This window comes from Dermatophagoides farinae, chromosome 2 (assembly GCF_024713945.1).
Source record: "Dermatophagoides farinae isolate YC_2012a chromosome 2, ASM2471394v1, whole genome shotgun sequence".
NCBI classification, from domain to species: domain Eukaryota; kingdom Metazoa; phylum Arthropoda; class Arachnida; order Sarcoptiformes; family Pyroglyphidae; genus Dermatophagoides; species Dermatophagoides farinae.
Window position 1 is genome coordinate 8,137,962 of NC_134678.1, and position 24,375 is coordinate 8,162,336.

At 32.7% G+C, this 24,375-nt stretch overlaps 1 protein-coding gene across 4 annotated transcripts in view; it reads right to left on the reverse strand.

The window, feature by feature from the left end:
* Positions 1–14: 14 nt before the first annotated feature.
* Positions 15–24,375, reverse strand: part of LOC124499231 (teneurin-m-like) — a 31,430-nt gene continuing 7,069 nt past the window's right edge. Inside the window, exons 2-21 of one of the 4 annotated variants that reach the window (XM_075736109.1) lie at positions 17,135–17,373; positions 16,574–17,062; positions 14,690–15,101; positions 10,185–10,575; positions 9,784–10,117; positions 9,491–9,676; positions 8,792–9,421; positions 8,537–8,731; positions 8,317–8,457; positions 7,935–8,189; positions 7,615–7,827; positions 7,485–7,533; positions 7,221–7,382; positions 6,748–7,157; positions 6,456–6,697; positions 6,110–6,377; positions 5,528–6,047; positions 1,114–5,467; positions 645–1,034; positions 15–565 (exon numbers count right to left, since the gene is read on the reverse strand). In XM_075736109.1, coding sequence (XP_075592224.1) covers positions 209–565; positions 645–1,034; positions 1,114–5,467; positions 5,528–6,047; positions 6,110–6,377; positions 6,456–6,697; positions 6,748–7,157; positions 7,221–7,382; positions 7,485–7,533; positions 7,615–7,827; positions 7,935–8,189; positions 8,317–8,457; positions 8,537–8,731; positions 8,792–9,421; positions 9,491–9,676; positions 9,784–10,117; positions 10,185–10,575; positions 14,690–15,101; positions 16,574–17,062; positions 17,135–17,219 — 10,083 coding nt within the window. In that variant the 5' untranslated portion in view covers positions 17,220–17,373 and the 3' untranslated portion in view covers positions 15–208. Of the gene's footprint in view, positions 566–644; positions 1,035–1,113; positions 5,468–5,527; positions 6,048–6,109; positions 6,378–6,455; positions 6,698–6,747; positions 7,158–7,220; positions 7,383–7,484; positions 7,534–7,614; positions 7,828–7,934; positions 8,190–8,316; positions 8,458–8,536; positions 8,732–8,791; positions 9,422–9,490; positions 9,677–9,783; positions 10,118–10,184; positions 10,576–10,722; positions 11,995–14,689; positions 15,102–16,573; positions 17,443–24,375 lie in introns of those variants that run through there. The other 3 variants (XM_075736107.1, XM_075736108.1, XM_075736110.1) reach the window with 3 other exon arrangements.

Consider the following 24,375-nt stretch of genomic DNA (forward strand, 5'->3'; position numbering starts at 1 on the left):
GACAAATATTCAAGTTTGAAAAACAAAAGTGAAAATAATGTTGATTTTTATTTTTCAATTAATTAACAAGCTCTTTAGATAGATAGGATAGGATATAATACATTTTGATAGAAAAAATAAATAAAATAAAATGCTTGGAGACAAAACAAAAGTCAAAAGGATTTTTTAAAAATTAATCAAAAAAAAAAAAAAAACAGAATAATAAGGATCACGATTTGGCTGAGCGTTTTTTCAAAACAATATTATCAGGATCTTCGGCCAATTCATTCAATGAATATTGATAATCGGCACGTAATAAACCGATTGAATTATAGAGTAAATTTTCTTCATTTCTAACGTTCATCAAGAATTGTTTTTCTTGTTCATTCCATTGTGAATAGCCACCGTTTCCATTCCCATGTTGATGATGATGATGATGAACAATTTGAATACGTTCATGTTCAATACGTTGTTGAATTGCATATTTTCGAGCCATCATCAATACACGTTCTCGTTCTTCAGCAACGGTAGTACCGAACCGTATGTTCCATATGACTGATGGCTGATAGATTCGTACTTCAATCATCTAAACCGAAAGGGGAAGTTATTTAGTTATTAGTCAGTTATAAAGTCATTATAAATCACACATTGATTGATATACTGACCATTCGTTTATCATCATTATGATGAATTTCTTGAACAGTTAAATTGAGTCTAGATTGATATTGTTTAAATTTAGCCATCAATGGTCTCAAATTGTCGTTGTCGGCTAAATCTTTGACTAGATAATAATGATCTTGACCGGCCATAATCAGATTAATATCCAACAAATGTGAACCATTCACAAGAATATTTAGCGATTCACGTAATAAATTGTCCGTTATGGAATGACTAAAATGTACGCAAAGAATATCTGTGCTTTGATGGCCAGCAACAGCACTAATAGCATTTGGTTTAATCATCAAACTTAAAACGATTCCTTGGCCAAACAAAGCATTTTTCATTGTGATCAATTCACGACCATTTTGTTCATCTGTCCAATCATTTTGTGTTAGCTGCTCGAATTGAATAGAAAAAAAAATTAAAAATAAACATCAGTCATGAACAGTATTAAACAAGACAACAGACACACACCTTTGAATAATAATTTGATTGAAAAGTTGAAAATTTTTGTACTTGGTCCAATAATAAAGTTTGTAATGATGATATGGTTGAAGATTTCAAATTTGGGATGTGAATATTTTCAAACATCGATGTGAATTGTGTCAATAGAATAGGATTGTTGTTATTATCAAATTGTGGTTGATGGCCAATGTCTTGGTTGACTAGCGAGGAAGTATATTGCAGTAATGATGTTTGTATCTGTGACAAGGACATTATCTCCACACCACCACCATGATTATTCCAATCTTTCAAGCCTGAATATCGATACTGATCATTGTTGTTGTTGTTGTTGTTGATAGGATCATTCTGTTTGAATTGATACATGTTTACAAATCGTGGGAATTTAATGAGATTTTTCTCCAACAATTGATCAACATTGGGAGTTAGCCATCGACCAATCAATGTGTCATAAAGACGTTGTTGTTGCTGTTGATGACCATTGAAATGAATTAGATTGGTTAATGGATCGGCAATACCGCCATAAAAATCCACAGGTACAAACAAGTTTGGATTCGAATCAAACAATACATAGCCATATGGACTACGATGAATTTCTTTCACTACCTGGCCACGATGATCAAATATCAATGATGGCGTTTGGGTTTGATCACAAACAACATAGAAATTTTCATTATTCAATCGTATCATAATCAATGAATCATCAATATCATCGTAAATCAGTGACAAAACAGCACCATTAGCGTTATTGAATGCATGTGTAACAAGATATGGTTTCGATGGATTTCCATAAAAATATTGTGTCACATTTTTCTGATGATCCCGTCTTAGAATTAACCGGCCCAAATAATCATATGCATAGTTCACTTCATAACGATTAGGCGTGATAGCTTGTAATAATTGTCCCAAATTATTATAATAAAGATATTCATCACCTCTCTGGGTGATGAATCCACGTAAATCGCTCACATAAGGTGTTGTACCACCAGCAACACCACCACCACCACCAGTGATGGCTGAATTATGTTGACTTTTAATAAAGTTCCTGATTCTATCGGCCCAGTCGTATTCAATATCAACACGATTACCCATATATAGAAATGTAATTAGATTACCATTTGGATCATAAACAAATCGCCAATGTTCACGTCCTTGCATCTCGATTAATTGTCCATCCATATCATATGTATAGTTCTGTATTCGAAGCTTATTGGCTCCAAGATGATGCATAAATGTACGTGTTTGAATCAGCAAACCATTGGCGTCGTAAATGAAATCCGAACGAAACACCTCTTTATCCGATACTGTAAGACTATTATGGCGTATTCGGCGTTGTTTAATTGGATCATAACGTCTCACCAACAATGCGATTCCATCACCAATCAATGTTTCATTATAGCTATGTTCGAAATAACGAAAATTTCCAATCGATTCGATTTGTCCTTTCGAATCGTATGTGAAATCACAATTGGGCAATGTGATTGAACCAAGTTTCGATTGAATTGATCGTAATCTCATTTGAATATCATACCGATAACTATAAGAAAATTGAGCAATTGAAGAATGAATGTTTGATGAAAATAGATATGATTGATGTTTCAACAATGATGAACTGGATCGACTATATTTATATTGGATGGCGAATTCCATTTGATTATTGATCCAAATACCACGAACGGTTCGTTGATTTTTTTCATCATACCATCGTTCAATTAATCCACGTCCATGAATCATTCGATCGATAGTAATAATGTTGTTGTTGTTGTTGTTATTGTTGTTATTTTCTTGATTCAATCGCAGAAAATCTTTGGCCTGATCTTTTGTGAAAGAAATTTTGCTTTTATAATGATGGATGATTTTACCCATATCGTATGGTAAGATTCGCATGAGTGATTGCCATTTTTCATCCAAATAAATATGAAAGCAATGTCTACTAGGTGATATATGGATGTTTGTATTTATATCGGCTATTTGTGTTGATGGTGGTGGTGGACAATAACTGAATCGATAAGCACCGAGTACTACATTGATTGAAACATTATGTCGAGCACCTTTAGGCGTAATGATGCTCTGTATACGGCCAACATTATCCAAATCAACAATATATTTGTGGCCACTTTTCAAAATAATCGATGATGGTAAAGAAAAACCAGGATTATTCAACTGATCAGTGGTGGTCATATCCATTGACGATGATGGATAACTATAACGAATCTGATGATCATTTTGCCGTAATTCAGTAAGACGACCAACACGATCACGTTGGTAATGTTGTGTATGTTGGCCATTTTGCCATGTATCCAATTTTCCCAATTTATCATATGTAACACTATGTGCTTGCCAATGCTCCTTAATATTCGGTATCCATTGAATGGGACGGCCATAATCATCATATTGTAAAAATAGTATCGGTCTCTGTGATTGATTATAATAAATTTCTCGATTAGCATTCCAATCGTATTCGATTTTCATTGTTAAATTATCATTGATTTTAATCAATTTTTCCACAGAATCAATAAACGATGATTTTAATCGCAGATTATAATCAATCTCCATGTCTAATAAGGTTTGTAGTTGCTGATCACGTCCATGATTCATTTGTGCCAATGTAAATTTCGATATAAATGGAAAAAGCTGTGCCTGTATTGCAAGCATATCCATTGATAATTTGCTTATTTTACCATTCAAATGAGCATAGATTTGTCTACTGGTATTTAGCCGTAAGGAACCATCATTCAATGAAGTTAGCTCGAACATTGTTCCATGTTGAGAGAATTTAATCATCATCGAATTATCACCGATTATCAGATCGGTTATTTGTTGTTGCCCTATGGGCAGAAAATGTTGTTTGTCAAAATTATTGCTTGATGATGTAGTTTGTTGTTGTTGTTGTTGTTTTTGTTGTTGCTGCTGCTGTTGATGATGATATTTAGTCATAATGAATAAGGGCATTTCAATTGCAGTCAAATGATGATGTTGATCATGGTCTATTGATGATGAATAAATGTTGATTAAGGCACCATTTGGTTGAATAAAATGTCGAATACGGCCATTACGATCATATCGATAGAAATATGATTTACCGGTAAGAGATTCCTCTCGTGAACGTATCAGGCCATTGTTATAATAATCAAAATTAACACTAATATTGCCACCATTCATAAATGATTCCAATAGGCCCTGTTTATTGATAGTGATGCGACATTTCAATGCATTGGATGTACTTTCAATCATATGCAAGGATCCAGTTTGATCTCTTATAAATAGGATTTTATGGCCCGATGAATCAATCACTTGGGTTAATTTGCCCAAGCTATTTTCATGATTATAAACAAATGAATACAATGTTCTGCCAGTTGTAATACTTCTGGTTCGAATATGTTGACCATATTTATTAAACACATACATTTCAGCTGTATTTGGAAATAGAATTTTGATTTCATTTTGATCATCCATTTGTGGTAGATATGATTTCATGGAATAAAGTCGAAGCTGGCCTTCATCGGCTAGATAAACGGTACCATCACCAGTAATGGTTATGGCTGATATGGAATTCAATCTTGCTTTCAATGCAATCTTTGGTTCAATCGTTGAATCATCATTGGATTCATAATCGGTAATCAAACAGGTACAATTCTCACCAGCCATGTCTATACATTTTTCAACCGGGCATTGTACCTGATGTCGAGATTTCTTTTGTCTAAAACCAGCAACATGTCGTAATGATCCATCATGCATGTAGGCAAAAATTCGATTCTCATTACGACGACTAATATCGGCTACATATAAAACACCATTCGGAGCGAAAGCAATGCTGCCGAATAAAAATTCATCACCACACAATGACATAGTTTGAGCATTCAACGATGGACCATCACAATCAATGGTATCATTATTCTTATTATGGCCGATTGTATCAGAATCTTCAAGACAAAATGATGAATATCCGGACAGAATTGACACTTGCATATTTTGATTCAATTTAAACAAAACATGATTATCAACAAAGAATAGTGAGCCATCTAGTGGATGAATAGCTAAACTGGTTGGCCATTTAAGTTTAATATGATCGGATGAATGCATGGATTGACAAGATATCGGTTTCCATTGTCGTTTAGCGAATTGTCCAACAACTCGTCGAACATAACCGTTCGTATCCAGTATCCGAATAACATTACCATCGGAAAAGAATAGCGACCCATCATTTGCAAACGCTAAATCTTTAGGATAAATAAGTTGAACTTCAACACCAGTTTTTCCATCATCACAACTAGATTGATCATGTGGAAAACATTGTTCACCGGTTCCAACAACTATTTCTGCTTCTGGCATTGTTATCTCCTGGTTCGGTTCATATTTTTCTTGGCTATTGAAGAATCAAAATAAATCACATAAATAAGATGGAAAAACTATGAGAAATGCTTACATCGGTACACGAATAATCTGAAAACGTTCAGGATCAGCAATATAGAGATATTGATCAATAGAATTGTAGGCAATGTGATATTCGAAATTCTGTCGATTAGTACTGGTTCTCAATTTATAAACGGTGTAAATTTGTCCATCTGGAGTGATTCGCCGAATTAGATTTGAATCACCAACAAAAACACTACCATCTGCTGAATTGGTCATGGTAACCAACGAGAAAAATCGAGATGATCCAATATCCGTGTTACATTCACTTGGATTCAAACATGCAAATGATCTTGGATGACTATCCAGACCGGCGACGGGTTCAATAACCAATGGCAATCGTGGATTATTTTTGAAACTCAAAAATTGCCCATCACCTCGTTGAAAATGACCATCATATGGATTATAGCGATTATGAATCTCTAGGTTCCATTGACCAATTTCGGATATTTCAATAACGTAACCAAGAAGTTTCGTTGTGAAAGCTGTCCATAAAATATGTGGACAATCATGATAATAATAACCGACATAGACTAGAAAAATAAACGTAAATTACATTGATGATGAATAGTTTCAATATCAAAAAACTCATTACTTTTAGCCTGAGCAAATCCATATACTTTTTGCTTGTAAACATTTTGTTTATTCCACGTGAACGTATATCGAATATTTGAATCGGATTCGAAAATTTTTTCATGAATATTTCCTTCAATCAGTATTCGTAATAGTAGAAAACGCAATGATTTCGGCACATTGTCCGTTGTAAGTTGAATATCCATTGTTGAACTATAACCTGAAGATTGTGAACTTTGATAAACGACAAATAATCTCGTTGTACCGATACGAATCTTTTCGTGTACAGTCTGATTTTTCAGGATTATTAAAAGTTTTTTGTTAGTCAAACATAAACAACTCACAAAAACGAAAAGAGAATTTCATACCTGCATCTCTGCTATAATACAATTATCTTTATCACAGATAGGTTCATTATTGGGCGTTGGAAAAAATTTGGAAGACTGAAATAAATCGTGATGATCACGAATCATAGGTCTCATATGTTCATAATGATGTTCTAAACAACGATATGATTGCGATGTCGATGATGAATCAGAATCGGATGGTTTACTTTCATTATAGAATCCTCTCCTTGTTATCCATTTGCGCCAATTACTCTCACCGAAATCTGTGCAAATGATAAATATTCAGTGACTTTAACAAACAAATCAAACAAACCTGAATGAGAAAATAGATTATGAAATACGAATGGTATTCTTGAATTGAATGAAAAGCCACGAAATTCATTTCCATGATGATGATGATGTTGATCATTGTTTATCGTCGTTGATGATGAATGTGATTGCGATTGTGATGGTGATTGTGATGGCCCTAAATACATCACAATCGGATTCTGTATGACAGTGATATCATTCCATTCAACATATATGGATTTTTTAATCGGATAAAATGGATTTCTTTGAAATTGTAATGTAATTATACCGCCACCATTGACAAGGATATCGAACCAACCATCCGATCTGGTTAATGTGAAGCCATATTTAAGATCATTGACGACGCTCACACGAATACCGATCAATCCATTAAATTCTTTGCTAACAACTTGACCACGTATAACGGCTGCACGTCTACGGGATAAAAAAAACAATTATTTTTCCGATGATTGAAAGAAAAAAAATGGGAAAACTTACTTTGGCGAATAGACATCTTTCTGTGCATAACTTTGGACACTACCATCTTCGATGAGAAATAAAACTTTTTGAAAAAATGACGATGTTGGCGATGGTGGCTGTTTTCTTAATAGAATATCCAATGGATCCGGAGATGTAATACACATTAATGATTGATGACCACTATTATTACAACACGACAATGATGATGATGATGACAAGTCCAATAAACAAACAAAACAAGAAGACATGAAATGTGTCAATATCGATCATCATCAAACATACCATTGCTCATGGTGACAACATTCGCTGTCGGCACAATCAACTAGCCCGTCTATATTTGAAATGGAGAAAAGAAAAAAGAAAGAGATGAAACACAACAACATGGCAAAAATAGCAAGCAATTATTAAATACCATTGTCATTGTCTATTTCATCATTGCAGTTTGTTTCCTGTGGTGCCGAACAGTCATATCCATGCCAACCACTATCACATTTACATCTCCATTCAATGGCATTATCATCGCTATCGTTATGATCATCATCAACAACATCAAAATCATCACGATTATTTGCTGTTGCAATAGGAACACATTGACCATGTTTGGAACATGTATTTGGGCAGCCATCTAATTTATTATTAGGGTCCAGGTTCAGATTTTAGGATCATACAAGAGAAAAAAAATGATGATGGTGATTATCGCAAAGTAATACGATTAAAGATGGCAACACATACTTAGTGTACAATGTTTACCCATCCATCCATTCTGGCAATGGCATGTACCATTATAGCATTTACCGTGTTCAAGGCAACGAATATCACATTTTTTATATTGACAATTTGATCCATACCAACCATCATTGCAATGACAACGACCTTCATGACAGAGGCCATTTTGACCACAATTTAATGAACAACTTAATTTGGAACAATCTGATCCAGAATAATGGTTATGACATATGCAAAGATCATTCTCAAAATCATAGACACCTAAAATGATGATCGTGATGGGTCATTGTATTCGTTGCATTCATTTCAGTATGTTCATGTGAAACAAGATAAAAAGTGCAATTAAAGTAATTAGCTTTAATTATTAGATAAAATGAGCAAATATTACCATGGCCAGAACAATTTGGAAGAAATTTATATAATTTCATATCCATTTCACTGCAATTTGTTCCCGCAAATCCAGCTTTACAAAAACAATTTCCATCCATACAAATTCCGTGACCGGAACATTCTGGATCAATGCAATCGACTGAGATAGAGATGAAATCAAATCAGTGCACAATTATAATTTTGACCCAACCGGTCATTATATTTCGCCAAATAAATACCTTGTTCGCAATCATTTCCTTTAAATCCTGGACGACAGTGACAACTACCATCAATACATAGACCATTTCCATTACAATCCGCAATTTCACATTCATTTGAACGTAGCGTACATTCTCGTCCTTTCCATCCGGATTCACAATGGCAACTACCCTGTAAATATTGGCCATGGCCATTACAGAAAATTGGACAAACATCTATCAAGTGAAAAAAAAGAAAAGTTCAAATTCAATCAATTGAACAAGTGTCACACTTACTATCGGAACAATCTGTTCCAATAAAACCAGGAAAACAATGACAACGACCATCACCACTGCAATATCCATGATTGTTACAATTATTCATACAATTTATAGCTTGTGGCTGTTGTTGCAATGTTTGATTTTGTATAATTGAAATATTGACAACCAATGGAATGATTATATCGAAATCATTGATTAACGATAAATACCATGAACCTTGATCAAATTTATGTTCAAATTGCATCATAGCAAGCTGTGAATCACGTTTAATATGATTATTACTATTGCTAATGGAATCCTCCACCAATAGTGTATCCTCATCATCACTGATAACTTGAAAAATCTGGTGCATAGTCAATGATGGTGGTTCATTTTTATTGGCCACCAATGCTAATCGTGTATGAATTGGTGCATAAAATTGAAAATTAATATGTAACGACGATGATTCAATTTGATTGAACCATATGGACCATGATGAAAAAGGTGTTAAACGAAGCGAAATAGGCATCGATGGTGACGGTGATGAGGATATTGACATTGTATGTGGAGGCCGATTCTGATTATGAAACAGATTGATCTCTTTATATTGTGATGAATCACGCGGAAAATATCGTGGACAATTCGAAACGAATAGATCATGATCATCTGTAATAACGAAAATAAAATGAAACCAATGATGAGATATGGGCAATAAAAAAATCCAATTTGACTCACGATTGAAATGTTGCGAACCATATTGATTGCTAGTGACAGTTGGCAGGTGTGATGTTGAATGCTGTTGTTGATGATCCATATCGTCAATGACGACACACGGAACTCGATTAATATCACCGATATTTTGTGGTTTCATTCGAAATGTTGTCGCTGTTGTATTATCTGTTATATTCTCTTTATGAAGCGCTATATAATCATGGAATCAACCAGGTGTTGTGGGGAGAGAAACAAAACAACAAAAAAAAAATGATTGATTGAGATTGATAAATCATCATTATGTATAGCAGACATACCTGTAAGGAATATAATGACAATGATTAGAATGAAAATCAAAATAATCAATGTGATTGTCGAAAATGAACGCAACCATGATGATGAGGAACTAGAATCGGAACCACAACAACATCGATTACGCAGATTTATATTGTCGTTATCATCGTCATCATCATCATCATTGGGAGGTTGTTGTTTATGTTCAGCACGAAAATATGACAATAATCTTTGTATTACATATGATGATGATGAGACTAGACTATTATGATTGTCATGATGATCAACACCACCACTGTGATTTGATTGAAGACTGGCTGGAGCTGGACCTGAACCAGCAAATGAATTTTTTAATAACTGTCAATTAAATAGATAAATAGAAAATTGAAATTTCCAATTGATAAGCAAAGATATGTCGAAATACCTGTGAAGGCCTCATTGTATTTAAATCACTTGGTATGATTGGTCCAGTTGTATCTTCAGTGGAATATCCACCACCCGATGATGATATATTACAAGTTTGGAATGGATTTGCATATGTATGCATTATGGCACTATAATGTTGTTGTTGTTGGTGGTGTTGGTGTTGAGGCGAAGATGACAAATGATGATGATGATTATTATGTGAAACAACCAAACGATTTGTAGATGAAAGTAAATCTTCAGCCATTAATGAAGCAGTAGGTTCATCATCATCATCATCTGAATCATCGTCAATATCATCATCATCAATTCTATTGGCACCACCAATATCATCATCTAAATTGCCATCATCATCACCATTTTGATTGGTTCGACAGTCAACAAAGTTGTTTCTTTTGTTTTTTTTATGTTTATCGCCAATTGAACATTACACATAGAGAGAAAAAAAGAAAGAAAATTGCGATGATCATCATCATCATCATCATAAATATAAATCTATTAATAATGAATCAGACCCACAAACAAAAAACAACAACCACATAATAATGATGAATAAATGACCGAATTTTTTTGTTTTGTTTCATTATAGATTTCATCATTGTATAAATGCGAATGAATGATGACCACCAGCACCACAACCACAAACGAACTATTGTTTCTTACTGTAGAGCTTGAAGCTGTTTAATGTTAATGCTAATGCAATATTAATAAATTAATTATGTGAAGAAAGAGTGTCATAATCATCATGATCATGATCACCATGTGATTCTTTATGATGTGATTCTATCTCAACAATACCATAGACATAGACAGATGAAATAATCATCATCATCATCATTTATATGGTTTTGAATCATTTTTCATAACATAAAGCCATTGTGAAAGAGAAAGAGAAATGGACAATTGGAACGTGGAATCACAAATTACAAACACGGTGTGTTTGTGTGTGTGTCAAGGGAGGAGGTTGCAGGTTTTTACGGTTATCTGCTGCTATTATTGTGATATATACGACCAAATAATCAACAAAAACGAAATGAAAAAAATAAAGATGACTGATTGCAATAAAGCTAATGGAAATTTAGATAAAACAAAAACGAAAACGAAAAAAGAATACAGACACCAAATATACGCCCCAAAAGGAAAGGAAACAAAAATCCAGAATCTAACACGGAAAAAATGTAATAGAATTATAAGGTTTCAACACACACACAGACATTTTGCACCTTCTTTTCCGATTTCACAATTTCAACGTAATACATTGAAAACAATGGGAATTTTTTTTCAAAAATGATTGGACCAAGCAATCAAATTAATTATCCAGCTACCTGTCCAATCGTTTTTTTTCATTTTCTTTTTGAACTTTTTCTTTTGGTTGACAACATAATCATCATCAGTGAAATTTTGGATGCTGATGAGAATATCCTATCACCACCAGCACAACCAAACAAGTGTGTATATAGCGAGATTTCCTTTTTGAAACAAAACAAAACACACAATTTCTGCCCATTCATCATGTTCGTACAGAATTCAAGAATCAAAAACAAAAACAACAACAACAACAACCAAAGGTTTTGCTATTTGTCCGGTTTTTGGTGGTGGTCGTGGCGTGTACATGACTGGCATTCGGAAATTCTGATTACACACACACACAGATACAACAATACAACAATGATAGGTTTAGATTGTAACACCGTTTTGTTTTTCCATTCATTTATTCGGGACCCGCATTATTATCAAACGAAAGAAAGAAAAAAACATTTGATTATTATACATAGCGAACAACAAAAACAGCATTCAATTCGATTGAATAATATCACCTTAGCACAATATTGTGAACAGTAACAACAACACCAACAACAACAAGAAAAACACTGAATTGAATGACCTAAATGACGACAACAACCATATTACATGAATACATTGAAAAAAAAATGTGGAACAAATGTAAAAACATACATACGAACAAACAAACAAACAAACTAATAATAATAATAATCGAATGCAACGAAAATTATATTTGCTGTACACTAAAAGCTTGATGTCCTCGAAAACAACAACGACAACGACAACGACATCATCAACCACCACCATTATGGCCATCAAATCAATAGTGAGGCTTTTAGCCAACAAACATCAGATATGTGTTCTCTGCATTATCATCATATGCAATTGTAGCCAATTTGGTCACCAAATTTCGTTTGTTCTTCTTCATGGTCTAAACAGAATATATCTCGGTGTGTGTGTGTAATAATGATCCAAAACCAATATTTGAATGTTTCAAGTATCACAAACACACTGATTAACTGATTTCGTCAATAAATGTTCAAAAGCTTTTAATGGATCCATCTCCTAAATATGAATGTATTGAATCGATATCGATGCTTGTTTACTGTTTGTTGTTGTTATTATTGTTGTTGTTGTGTACATACAATATCCGTTTTGAACAAACAAGAAAGATTACACAACATACACATTGAACTGGACAAATAAATAAATTCTTTCCAGATTTTGTCTTATTTCTCACAATCATCACTCAAAATGGGAATAAAAATAAATATAGAATCAACGAAACAAAACAATACGAAACGGAAATGAAACATGAAAAAATATAGGCTTCAATTCTTTCCGGTTTTTTTGGCGCTTGTGTTCAATCATTTTTCTACAAAATTTATCAAAGTTTTTCAAGGAAAAATATCGATCCCAAAAACTCATTGATGATGAATATCAAGTGTATGTGTGTGGTAAATTTGGAGACATCAATTTAATGTTGCAAAATATTGCTCAGTAGTAGTAGGCGTCAGTCATTTATTCCACAAAATTCCGGTGAGATTTGAAAAAAAAAAATTTTTGAGAGCATCATCACGATCCAGTGGACAGTTCCAAAAACAAAAACAAATAATGAGAACAAAAACAAAACGAAAAAAAACCAATCAAGCTACACAGGCTAAACATTTCATTTCATCACACTAAATACAAATATTATTGTCAAGGGAATAAAAAAAAAAGTAAAACAAAAACGAACATAAACAAACAAGTGACCAAAAAAGCAAATGTAGATGGAATGATGATATCACCAGCCAAGGGAAATAAAACGAATGAAAAATCTACAGGCGCATCATCATCATCAGCATCATCATCAGGCAGAAGAAAAAAACTTTACAAATCATGTTTCAAAACAAAAAATTCAATTTATCCTGTAATGATGATTATAGCATACACTAATCCTACCACCTATGCCCGAATGAAGGTATATCTGACACATCCGATGTGTATCGTCATCATCATAACGGAGAAAATTAATCAAAAGGAACATTTAGGTGTGTTGTCAAGACGATATTAATAATAATCTGGGCAATTTCTCTCACTCTCATCGATAAAGTATCGATTATTTTTCAAAAGTGAAAAATATATTATTTTTCGTAGGAAAAAAATTCTTTGCCTTACACAACAAACACACGCTAATACCAATACTTAACACGTCAACATATCATCATGGTCATATATTCTTCTGAAAGAAAAAACGAAAACTTTAACTAAAAAAACATTGTACAGATTGGCCCAATTGTATTTCAATAACAATGTGTAACATGCCGCGAATAATAAAAAAAATTATTAAATTTTTCAATCAAATAATGAAAAACGACTGAACACTATTTTATATGGCCAATTTCAATTTCATTAAACACACACACACATAAAGCTATTATTTGGAACGAATGATGAATTGTTCGCACACACACACACAACACAACACAACTATCATTTTTTTCATTCTTTTTTGATTTGATCGGTCAATCAGTCGATCGATCGACAAATCAAATCAATTGGCCACTTCCGTATCGCACACATTTTTGATAAGTGGTGATTCTGCATGATGGTGGACGATAGAGCACGGAGAAAAACAAAAAAATCTGTCGTCTTAAGATTATAAGTGTGTGGACATGTTTGAACATGTTTTATTAGTGCACAAAAGAGAATTTTTGTTGGAAAATAAATCTGTTCTTATTATCAATTGAACTACTATGAAACAAAATGAAAATGTTTCAAATATTTTGTTTCTTTCGATTTCGAAACAGAAACAAACAGTATAAAAACATGAACGAGTGATGATGATGACAAACACTATCTATCAGTGTGTGTGTGAATGTGAACATTAAAATGAAAAATTGGGGATTTATTCACAACATAAACACACACACAGTGATTGATTTGATTAAAAGATGCCTTTCATAATGATGAAAATGAATGAATTCAGTGTCAAGTTATAATAGAACAAAAAATTGGACAAATCATGGCCGGCGATTCAATTTCTTGATCGCTTTTTGGGCATATTATGGAAATTCGATTGTTGGAAGCTTAAATTATATAATTTCATTTAAGCCGCCGCCGCCGACGTTCGTTTTTGTTTTTCTAATTAATTATATATAACACACAATAATCCCTGGGATCAAATGAATGTGCAAAGATAAAAATAAAATAAAATAAAACAAAATAAAATCTTCTTACCGTTCTTGTTGTTTTTGTTGCTGTTCTTTTCGATTTCGTTCTCTCCGTCGTCGATGTCCATGATGATGAATCAGATTGTTCGAAGATGGTAAAAGTGTTGTTGTTGTCGTTGGATGCTGTTGTTGTTGTTGTTGTTGTACATCATCGCTACCGCTACTACTCATTGTTGTTAAAATGGCTGAACATTGTCCACCACTACATGATGGTGAAGACGATGATCCAACAATATCTGTATCACCACCATAATCAGTAGCACAATCATTCAATAAACCATTGTTATTATTATTATTCGATTGACGATTATTATTTGAACTACCGATGCCGCTTGTTGTCGTTGTTGATTGTGATGATTTCGAACCAGATTCAATCAAACATGAATCATATGTTATTGTTGATGATGATGGTTGTTTGTCTGTTTTGTTTTATTTATATAGTGAACGGAACAAAAAAAAAACAAAAGAAAATCAGTATGAATCAGTGAAACAACAAAATGACAATAACAGAGTGAAAAAAAACGAAATAACGAATAAATAAACTTGAAAACGAAAAAAAAAACACCAATTTTCTAAGGATTCCGTCACAGTGCACTGGGTGGTAAAAAGAAAGTGAATAAATTTGAAACACACACAAAAATAACATAATCAAATTGAAATCAATTAGATTATAGTCACATTTTCATTCAGCAGTGAGTGAGAGAACAGCACAATTTATTTGAATATAAAAACAAACAAAAGCTATCCAATTTCAATTGAATCGTATGATCGAGCGAAAACTTTGATTTCTTTGTTTTTCTCGATTCTCGATACTGTTTTTGTGTGTGTGTGCGAGTGTGTGTGAAACAAAATCAAAAGTATCCATTTCTTGAAACGGAAAGTTTCTTTTCTTTCTCTCGACCAAGTTGCAAGTGTTTTTTTGTTTTTGTTCTGTTTGTTTGTGATTGATTGATTGATTGATTTTAATGTCTGACATTGTCAATTTCGGATCGATCGTTTTATTAATATAGTAACCAAGAAAACAAACGGTAAAAAAGAAAGAAACAAAGTTTGCTAATATCGATCTCCTACAACGGTACAAAAGACGAATTTTTATTCTTTCTTTATTCCTCATACACCACCTATCAAATAAACCAAATCTGAATAGACGAAAAAAGAAAACAAAATTCACATCAAAAACGGCCGGTTCAAAAGATGAAGGTTCAAGTTGCGGCGGTGGCAGCAGTGGTGGTGGTTCACATAAACATTCACATCCTCATAGTCATCAGCATCACAGTCATCATCATCATCATCATGGACACCATGGATGTCGTCATCATTCGAAAACCAAATCAAGACAAAAACAACATCAACATCATCGCCATTGTAAGTGTAAAGATAAAGAAACGATAATGAAATCAAATATAACGGCGCAACAACAACAACCGAGACGAAAACGTACAAAACCTTGTTTTGTTGATCTGCCGCCATCACCCCCACCACCGACAACAACAAAATCACTGCCATCTCCATCACCATCTCCACAAAATTTATTTCATAATGATAATAATGATAACACTGATAATAATCCTGTAATCAAACCAATCACTGATTGTCAAGCTGGTCCCACTATTTTGATTGCACCAGAAGACTATATTCATATTTATAAAGGCAAAACAACAGAAGATTTGAATGAAATACCAAAAGACGTCGGAAGGATTGAGTCAGAAATCAATAACAATACCATAAATGATAATAATAATAAAACAAATCAACAACAACAACAACTACAACAACAACAACAAGCCATTGATAATACACCTACCGTAATGATTGCACCAAAAGATTATATTCACATTTATAAACAACCAAAATCAAATCAAAATCAATAACAAACTTGAAACAAACTTACATGATGATGATGTTGATAATGTTTTGGCGAATAATTTACTTGGAGGTATTATTGTCAAATTTCGATGATTTAAATCATTCAATTTTGACGGGCAATTGTTAAATTTCCCATATAAATCTTTTTGTTGCCGTGTACGATAATTAGCATCAATCAAATATTGGGGTTCTTCATATTGATGTTGTTGTGATAGTAAACGCGATTCATCATACAATGCTAATGATGAACCACCGCTATTGCCATTTTTCATTGCTAATCGCTGATCAAATTGTTGTTGATGATGAATCGATGAATTTATAAACGAACTATTATGGTGATCGAACGCCGTCGATGTTGGCTGTTGTGCATTTCCATAATAATATTTCAATCGCTCCAATGTGCCTGATGATGAATATAGATTGGTTAGGCCACCATCATTATAACCATTATTTTGATGATTTGATAAAATAAATTGTTGTTGCTGTAGTTGTAAACGTTTTAGGTTGGCAATCTCTAAATTATTACTGGATAAATTATCCGTGGATTGATCTTTACTACGTGAACGTCGTAATCTTGTACCGATACCTTGAAATGGTACCATCATTTGACCACCATTGCCACCATTGCCAAGATCTTTTTTGCCCAATGTTGATCGACTATTTTTATCCATCTTTTTGATATGAAGATATCAAGAGAATCAATAAATAAAACAGGGAATTTTATCGATCCAGGATCGTTTCTGGTGATCAAATATTCATTCGTTTTAAGAAAAATGAAAAAATACCGACGACGTGTCAAGGCATAATCGATGTTTTGGCCAGAATCTGTACGATGTTAAAATATTCAACAGGGGGGTGGTGAAAGAAGAGAGAAATATGTTAATATATGAAATATGGAAATTATTACTTATGTACACATATCTTTTGTCGCTGCTGCTGGTCGATTGTTATGTAATATATGGATACTTTTTATGCATAAATTTTCTTGTTTTCTCTCGTCTGACACACACATGCACAAACAAAAGTCTTCAGATAATTAAATTCATAAGAAAACATAGAAAAAGGTCTCTTGTTCTGTGTGATATTCATATTTGCGAATAAATAAAAAAAAAATTCCAGACAAAGAATCAATGACTATGTCACATGCACACTCACACATGTGTGTGATTTACTTAGTGGATGAAATGTAAATTAAAAAAATTCTGCTGCTCATACACACACACACACGCTAACAAGCCTAATTTATGACGATGATGTTCGAATTGGCAAACAAAAAAATAAAGACAAACATGCAGACAGCGAATTACCGTGGACACAGATTTTTGCCGAAAAAAGAAGAAAATATCAATATATGATCCATAAAATGGCTACGGATTCAAGAATATTTTTCCTTGCTTTCTGTCGTTATTCGTATATCGTTATCGCTTATTATTAGATTGAAAAAGAAAGAAAAAAATTATTGTCAAAGGCCACAACGACAACAAGATGTGTCACGCCATTTACAACGAACAACTAAATTTGGTGTGTGCTATATTCATCCAAACGATCGAAGAGGAAAAAATAAAGGAAACGAACGGTAAGTACACACAGAGACACACCATATCTTATTTCACGATCGATTTTGATTTTCAAAATTCAAGCCAAATTTATTCAGGATTCGATTACTGAGAGAAAAAACTACCACACACTAACACACACACACACACACACGTAAAAATGTGTTACCATCACACACAAGTGTCCTGTGTATAGAATTCATAAGAAATTCCATTGAAAATAAAAATAAAAAAAAATTCGTTGTTGTCGCCGTCGTCGTCGCCTAGATCCTTGACGTCTCTATTGGTGACATAAATAATTTATGATCACGAATTAAAAATAGTAACCATAACCATACATATAAGAGTGGTGGTTCAAGAAGAATGGAAAAAATGATTCTTCTGGATCATCTGGAATGAAATTCATAGGTCAGTATTGTGTATGTGTGTGTGTGTTGCTCGATCCAAATGGCAATTTTTTATTTCAACAATTTTTTTATTCTACGAAATTCAGCAGCTTGTGTGTTTAAAAGTGATAATAATAAATTTACTCATCTTGAGCCAAGCAAGAGAGATTTGACTGGGCCTTTGATCTTTAATTCAATTATAGAACGCCATACCAGAACATATTGACGGTTTAGTTTTTTTTTGTTTCGTCCGGTTTATTTTTTTCACTTTGGGTGATGATAATCACCACAAACACATAGATATGGGAAAAGATCAACATACTCTGCATGTGTGTGCGTCAGAAAATGGTGAAACAAGAAAAAAAAGTGAAATTAAGAATGAAACACACACACAAGCACACAACATTGACATTAATTAAAATTCTAATCGTTAACGTTGTGTGTTTGTGTCCAGTGCGATGTACGAAATTACACATGTCCACCGTTCCATAATAATACACAATTAACGGTTAGCAGGAAATGTAATTTGTAACCTTTCTTCTTTTATTCATGATCCATGACCATCATCATTAAGGTGTACAGTGTACATGATGTACAAGTTTTTCAAATTGAATGAATAACAAATTACAACATCATGGTTGTTGATTTCTCAGTTTTGTCATCATCACGTTAGGTGACATATTGCAATTTCGGGTTGTGAAACATCATCTGTTTCACCCAGAAAAAAAGTTAATGAAACAATCATTAACACACACACACACAGAGAGAGAGACAGCAAATACACCAGATTGTTGTATCCTTATTATTTCAGAACATTTATTTTTTTGTCAATGTGGTTAATATATTTATAAATCCACCACAGCAACAACAAGATGATATACCGAAGCAATTCTTGGTTTTCACCATCACCATCAACACCAGCGAGAAAGAAATTCAAATTCAAATTAACACAACCGGTAAAAAACCGACAACATTCATTCATTTTTTTCGGACTGTTAACTGGTAAAAGTTTTGGAGCAAACAAAACATTTTCTTAGTTTGGCAACATTTTTCTGTTGTGTTGTCTTTGTTTTTGTTTCTCTGTGGCTGCAGCATTATACAATGAATGAAAATAAAATTACAAATTAATAATTCATCAAGTCAACTAACAAACATTGTCGGTGCAATGTTTTCTATTCTTCTGAAGCTTAAAAGAGAAAGCCGAATATAAATAAACTAGAAGCGAAGAATCGAGCAAAGATTGATTATTTTTCAAGACAGAGAAAAAAACAACAGAAAGAATAAAAAAAACAAACGAATGTAAAATCTCCAATACTTTTCATTTGTTACACAGATTTTATCTTTTGTACAAAAATTTGTATTTTTTTCAAATAAATAAAACCAAACAAAAGTCGAAACATTCAAATTATGTTCAGCAACCAGAAATTTATTTAATCCTTGATTTTGAAAAATTTTTTGATTACCCATTTCTGAGTAAACAGTGAAGATAAATCACATAGATAAAAATATCCACCACTTGCCTGCGAAAAAAAAACACAAGGAAAAGAAATATAGGAAAACTTTATTCAACCACCCAAAGATGATATTCTCTCCCCCACACATTTAAATGGTCATTGGACAATTTCAATTTTATTATCATCATCATTTTTTTTCGCTGGAATCAGCCAGAGAACACAATAGAAAACAAAAAAGAAAAGTTTGTGATTTACAGTTTGGGATTCTTTTCTCATTTATCGTTCTCGTTTCATTTCACAACACACACTTTCTTTTGTTTCTCTCGATCTGGATAAGAATTTTTCGATATGAAAAAACGCAAACAACATCAGATTCGTAAAACATGAAACAAACAAAAAACACAATTGATATTCACGAATGGACAAAAGGGAAAGGAAAACATCAATATCTGAGTGCTTGGAAATGAAAAGCAGATGATGGCCACCACCATTTTGTTGTTTCATTCATTCAAATTTGTTCGGGATTATTATCATCATCATTTAACACACACACACACAGAGAGACTCAAAGCCAGCGAAATCAAGCTGTTGCAAAATTTTTTTCCATCCATGAGCATAATTATTAAATTAACGAATGGCAAAAACAAACGCAATTCAAATAAAAAAACATTGTCTTAATTAGCGAATTAGTGAAAAAAATGAACTTTCATTTCATTTTTAGAAAAATGGTTTAGTCAAATCAAATTAATGGACAGTGTGTATGTGTATAAAATGGATAGAGAGAGAGAGTCTATAAAAAATCAAAATTAAGATCCACATATAATATCGACCGATGAAAATAAGAATCATTCTGTGTTTGCGAACCACTGAGAGAGAGAGAGAATTTTATGTATTTTCTCCCTCTTTACTCTTTTCCCCATGTGATTTAGTATATACAGCGTTTGTGTGTGTGTGTGTGTGTGCTAAATATACTTTTTGGACCGATAAATTAGGTTTTTTTTCTTTGCCCAAAACAACCACCACTACCTACTATCACACACAAGCAAAACGACCAATTTTTCTTATTGGTTTTGGTTACCAGAATTTTTTCTTCTTTGGGATTCATTTTCCCTTCCATTCTTTCTCTGGTTATTATTATTCAGAGAGAAAAGAAAATTGGCTCAAATTATTGGATCATTCATTCAGTGAATCACTCACTCATCATAAAAATCTCCACTTGGTTTCTCTTTCTATCTCATTGCTTGATTTTGGATTTGAAGATCCTAATTGAGGGTTCATTGAATCAAACGAAACAGAAGAAGACATGAATGGGCGTTGTATTTTGTCATAATAATCATAATCATAATAAAGGAAAATCTTTTTTCTTTCTTTTTCGTTACCCGTATACATAGTAATAAATATAGATAGATAGATAGTGCTGTATCTATCAAAACGGGTAATCTTATTATTATCGTCATCATCATCTTCATTATGGTTGTTGTTATATGACAACCAAACAACCAACCAACCAAGAGACCGAATATAAAAAAATTAAACCATAAAAAAATAAAACAGAATTGGAATAGGAATAAGAAATATAACTATAAAGCATTGGAGTTGTATATTTAAATTATTACGATCATTTCAAATTTATGATTACACGAAATGGTTCGACATTTGTCATAAAGTCTGATTTTTTCAAAGGATCCATAGCTAATCAAAAGTCTGGTGGTGAGAATTGTATTTTGGTGAATCATTCACAATCACTACTGCTATGATTCACTAATTTACAATTAAATTAGTTTAAATTTTGCAAAATCAAAACAAAACAAAACAAACAAAAACAAAATAAAGCAAAGCCTTGATGATGCGCTCAATGATTTTTTCATGTGCATGTGTCGTATGGAATTTTAAAAACTTTGATTCACGATCGTTTTTTTCTTGTCCAATTCCATCATCGATACAATGGTAAAATCTCATTAAAAATGATCAGTCACACAAGTGTAAGTGAGAGAAAGTTTCAAGAAATTTATCGTCAATGATGCAACTGAACTAAACTGAACAAACAAAATCGTCAACAAAAAAAATTTTCTCAACTACAAATAGTGTGTGTGTGTGTGTGTTTGGAGATAAACAAACAGACCCAAAACAACAACTTGAAGAGAAAAAAAAATCAAGCAAGCGAAAGAGAAAGTTAATAAAAGTTTTTTCCACTTTCTTTCTTTCTTTCTCCATCATCGTTGTTTGTGTTGTTGAAATAGTTTTAGTGAAAATCAAATCAAAGAATCATAAAGACCGTTGATGATGATGTCGAAAAAAATACAAGAAAATAAGAAAGTTAAAGAGAAAGTGAATCTAATTAGAAATTAATTCAATTCGAACGACCAAAATGTTAATGATGTTGATGATTGTGTGTTTGTGAACCGACATGAATTTCTTAGAAAACGGGAGTGAGAGACTGAATGAAATCCCAAAAGATTTCCGGGAATACCAAAAAAAAAAAAAAAATTTTTTTTTGTTTTTCGTCAAAAATAAAGAAACAAAGTGCAAAAAACAATGATTCAACAGTGAAAATAAACTTTTGAAACATTGGATAAAATAAATAGAATGATGAATACCAGAGACCAGATCAGAAAGTTTTGCATAAATATCATCAAAGAATTCATTGAAAGATTCTCGGATAATTTGATTCATCATTGAGTTGTGACATTCACAACAACAACAACCATCATCATCAGGCAAAAAAACGGAAATGTTTTTTACACATGATGTACGTGTAATTTCGAACGCGGAAAAAACGGAAATGTAAGAATATTGCAAACACACCATAATGATGATGGCCTATAGATAAATCGACCTCAGTAATCTCAGCAGGACAATTTTTTGTTTTAAATCATAATTCAACTATAATGAAATGGCCTGAAAAATCACCATCATCATCATCATGGTGAAAAAAGGTTGGATTTGTCCACCAGCCACGGCAGCCATTTGGCCAAATGGGAAAGAAAATTAAATTGAAATGAATTTGAAAACACCAACGATAATACAAATGGACACATTTTCTTTTTTGCTCTGTTCTGTTCTGTTTTGTTTCACAGCATCACTAAATGAATGAATTCGGGATGAGATGGCAGAGAAAGGAAAAAAATTAATTTCATAAAACATAATGTCATGATTAGTTATCATCACAGCGAGGGAAACCATGAAAACAAACGCCTACACATCATTTCATTCCATTTCTTTTTTTTTCGTATTCAAATGACTTTTTTTCACGGGTTTCTTGGATACAAGAATGTGACACACACACACATAGACAAATTCAGGAAAAGTTGAAAAAAAGGCAAAACATGAGATTTGTAGAAATTGTAGGTATCTAATGTCTTCTGAAACACAGACATACACAGATTTCATTATGGAATAGAAATCGCACTCTTTGAAGGAAAAGAATTTCGTTTCGGTGGAAATGTTTTCATTTTAATTTTCAAAAAAAAGTTTTCATTATCTCTCTTGTGTTTGTATTCATTTTTTTTGCTCAGTTGGTTTGTTTTTATTCATTCATTCATCATGTGTTTTCACATACAACAACGACGATGTGTGTGATATTTTTAATGTAATAATAATGATGATGATGATGAAAATGAAAATGTGACTGACTGCAATGTCAATGCAGGAAATAAAAGAAAAATGGAAATCTTTGCTCCAAACTTAAATCAGGAAAAATGAATGAATATTGAAACACACGCACAATGTGAATATATTTATGAAACTCAAATATACTGAAATGATGATAAAGAATCGACATGACCGATATGTGGTGGATGTACAAAATACAAAGCTTATGTCATCATCATTACATCATCAGGATAATGATGATGTATCATTTAATCATCAACACGCAAACGACGATTGATTAATGATTTCATTTCATTTCCATAGCACACACACACACACACACAGAAGACAGGAAAAGAAAATGCTTGATGATAACCAGAAAATATTTTTTCATTTTCGATTCCAATTCCAATTCATTTGAAAATTCGAAAAAAAACTTTTTGAATACCAGATAAAGAGAATGAGAACCAATAAATTAAATAACGTTTGTATTTGCGTATATATAGAAAATTAAAAAGTTTGGCATATCGTTTCAACACACACACACACACGAACAAATGAAGAAAAACAGATACGCTCGATACGGAATTGTAGAGTGAAAACAAAAAGTTTCAATTGTCAATTAATAACACACACACACAATTGTTGGACATGATCATTTTCTGGACAATTCTGGATACGAGAGAAATCATCTGGAGAATTGAAATCTATAGATCTCTGTATTTGTTGGTCCAATAGCAATGCAATTCATTAGAATTCGGAGTGAGTGAAAGAGAAGATTTGGATTTTATTTTTTTGTTGTTTTTTCTTCACTTCTGAATTTATTTGCACAGAAAAACA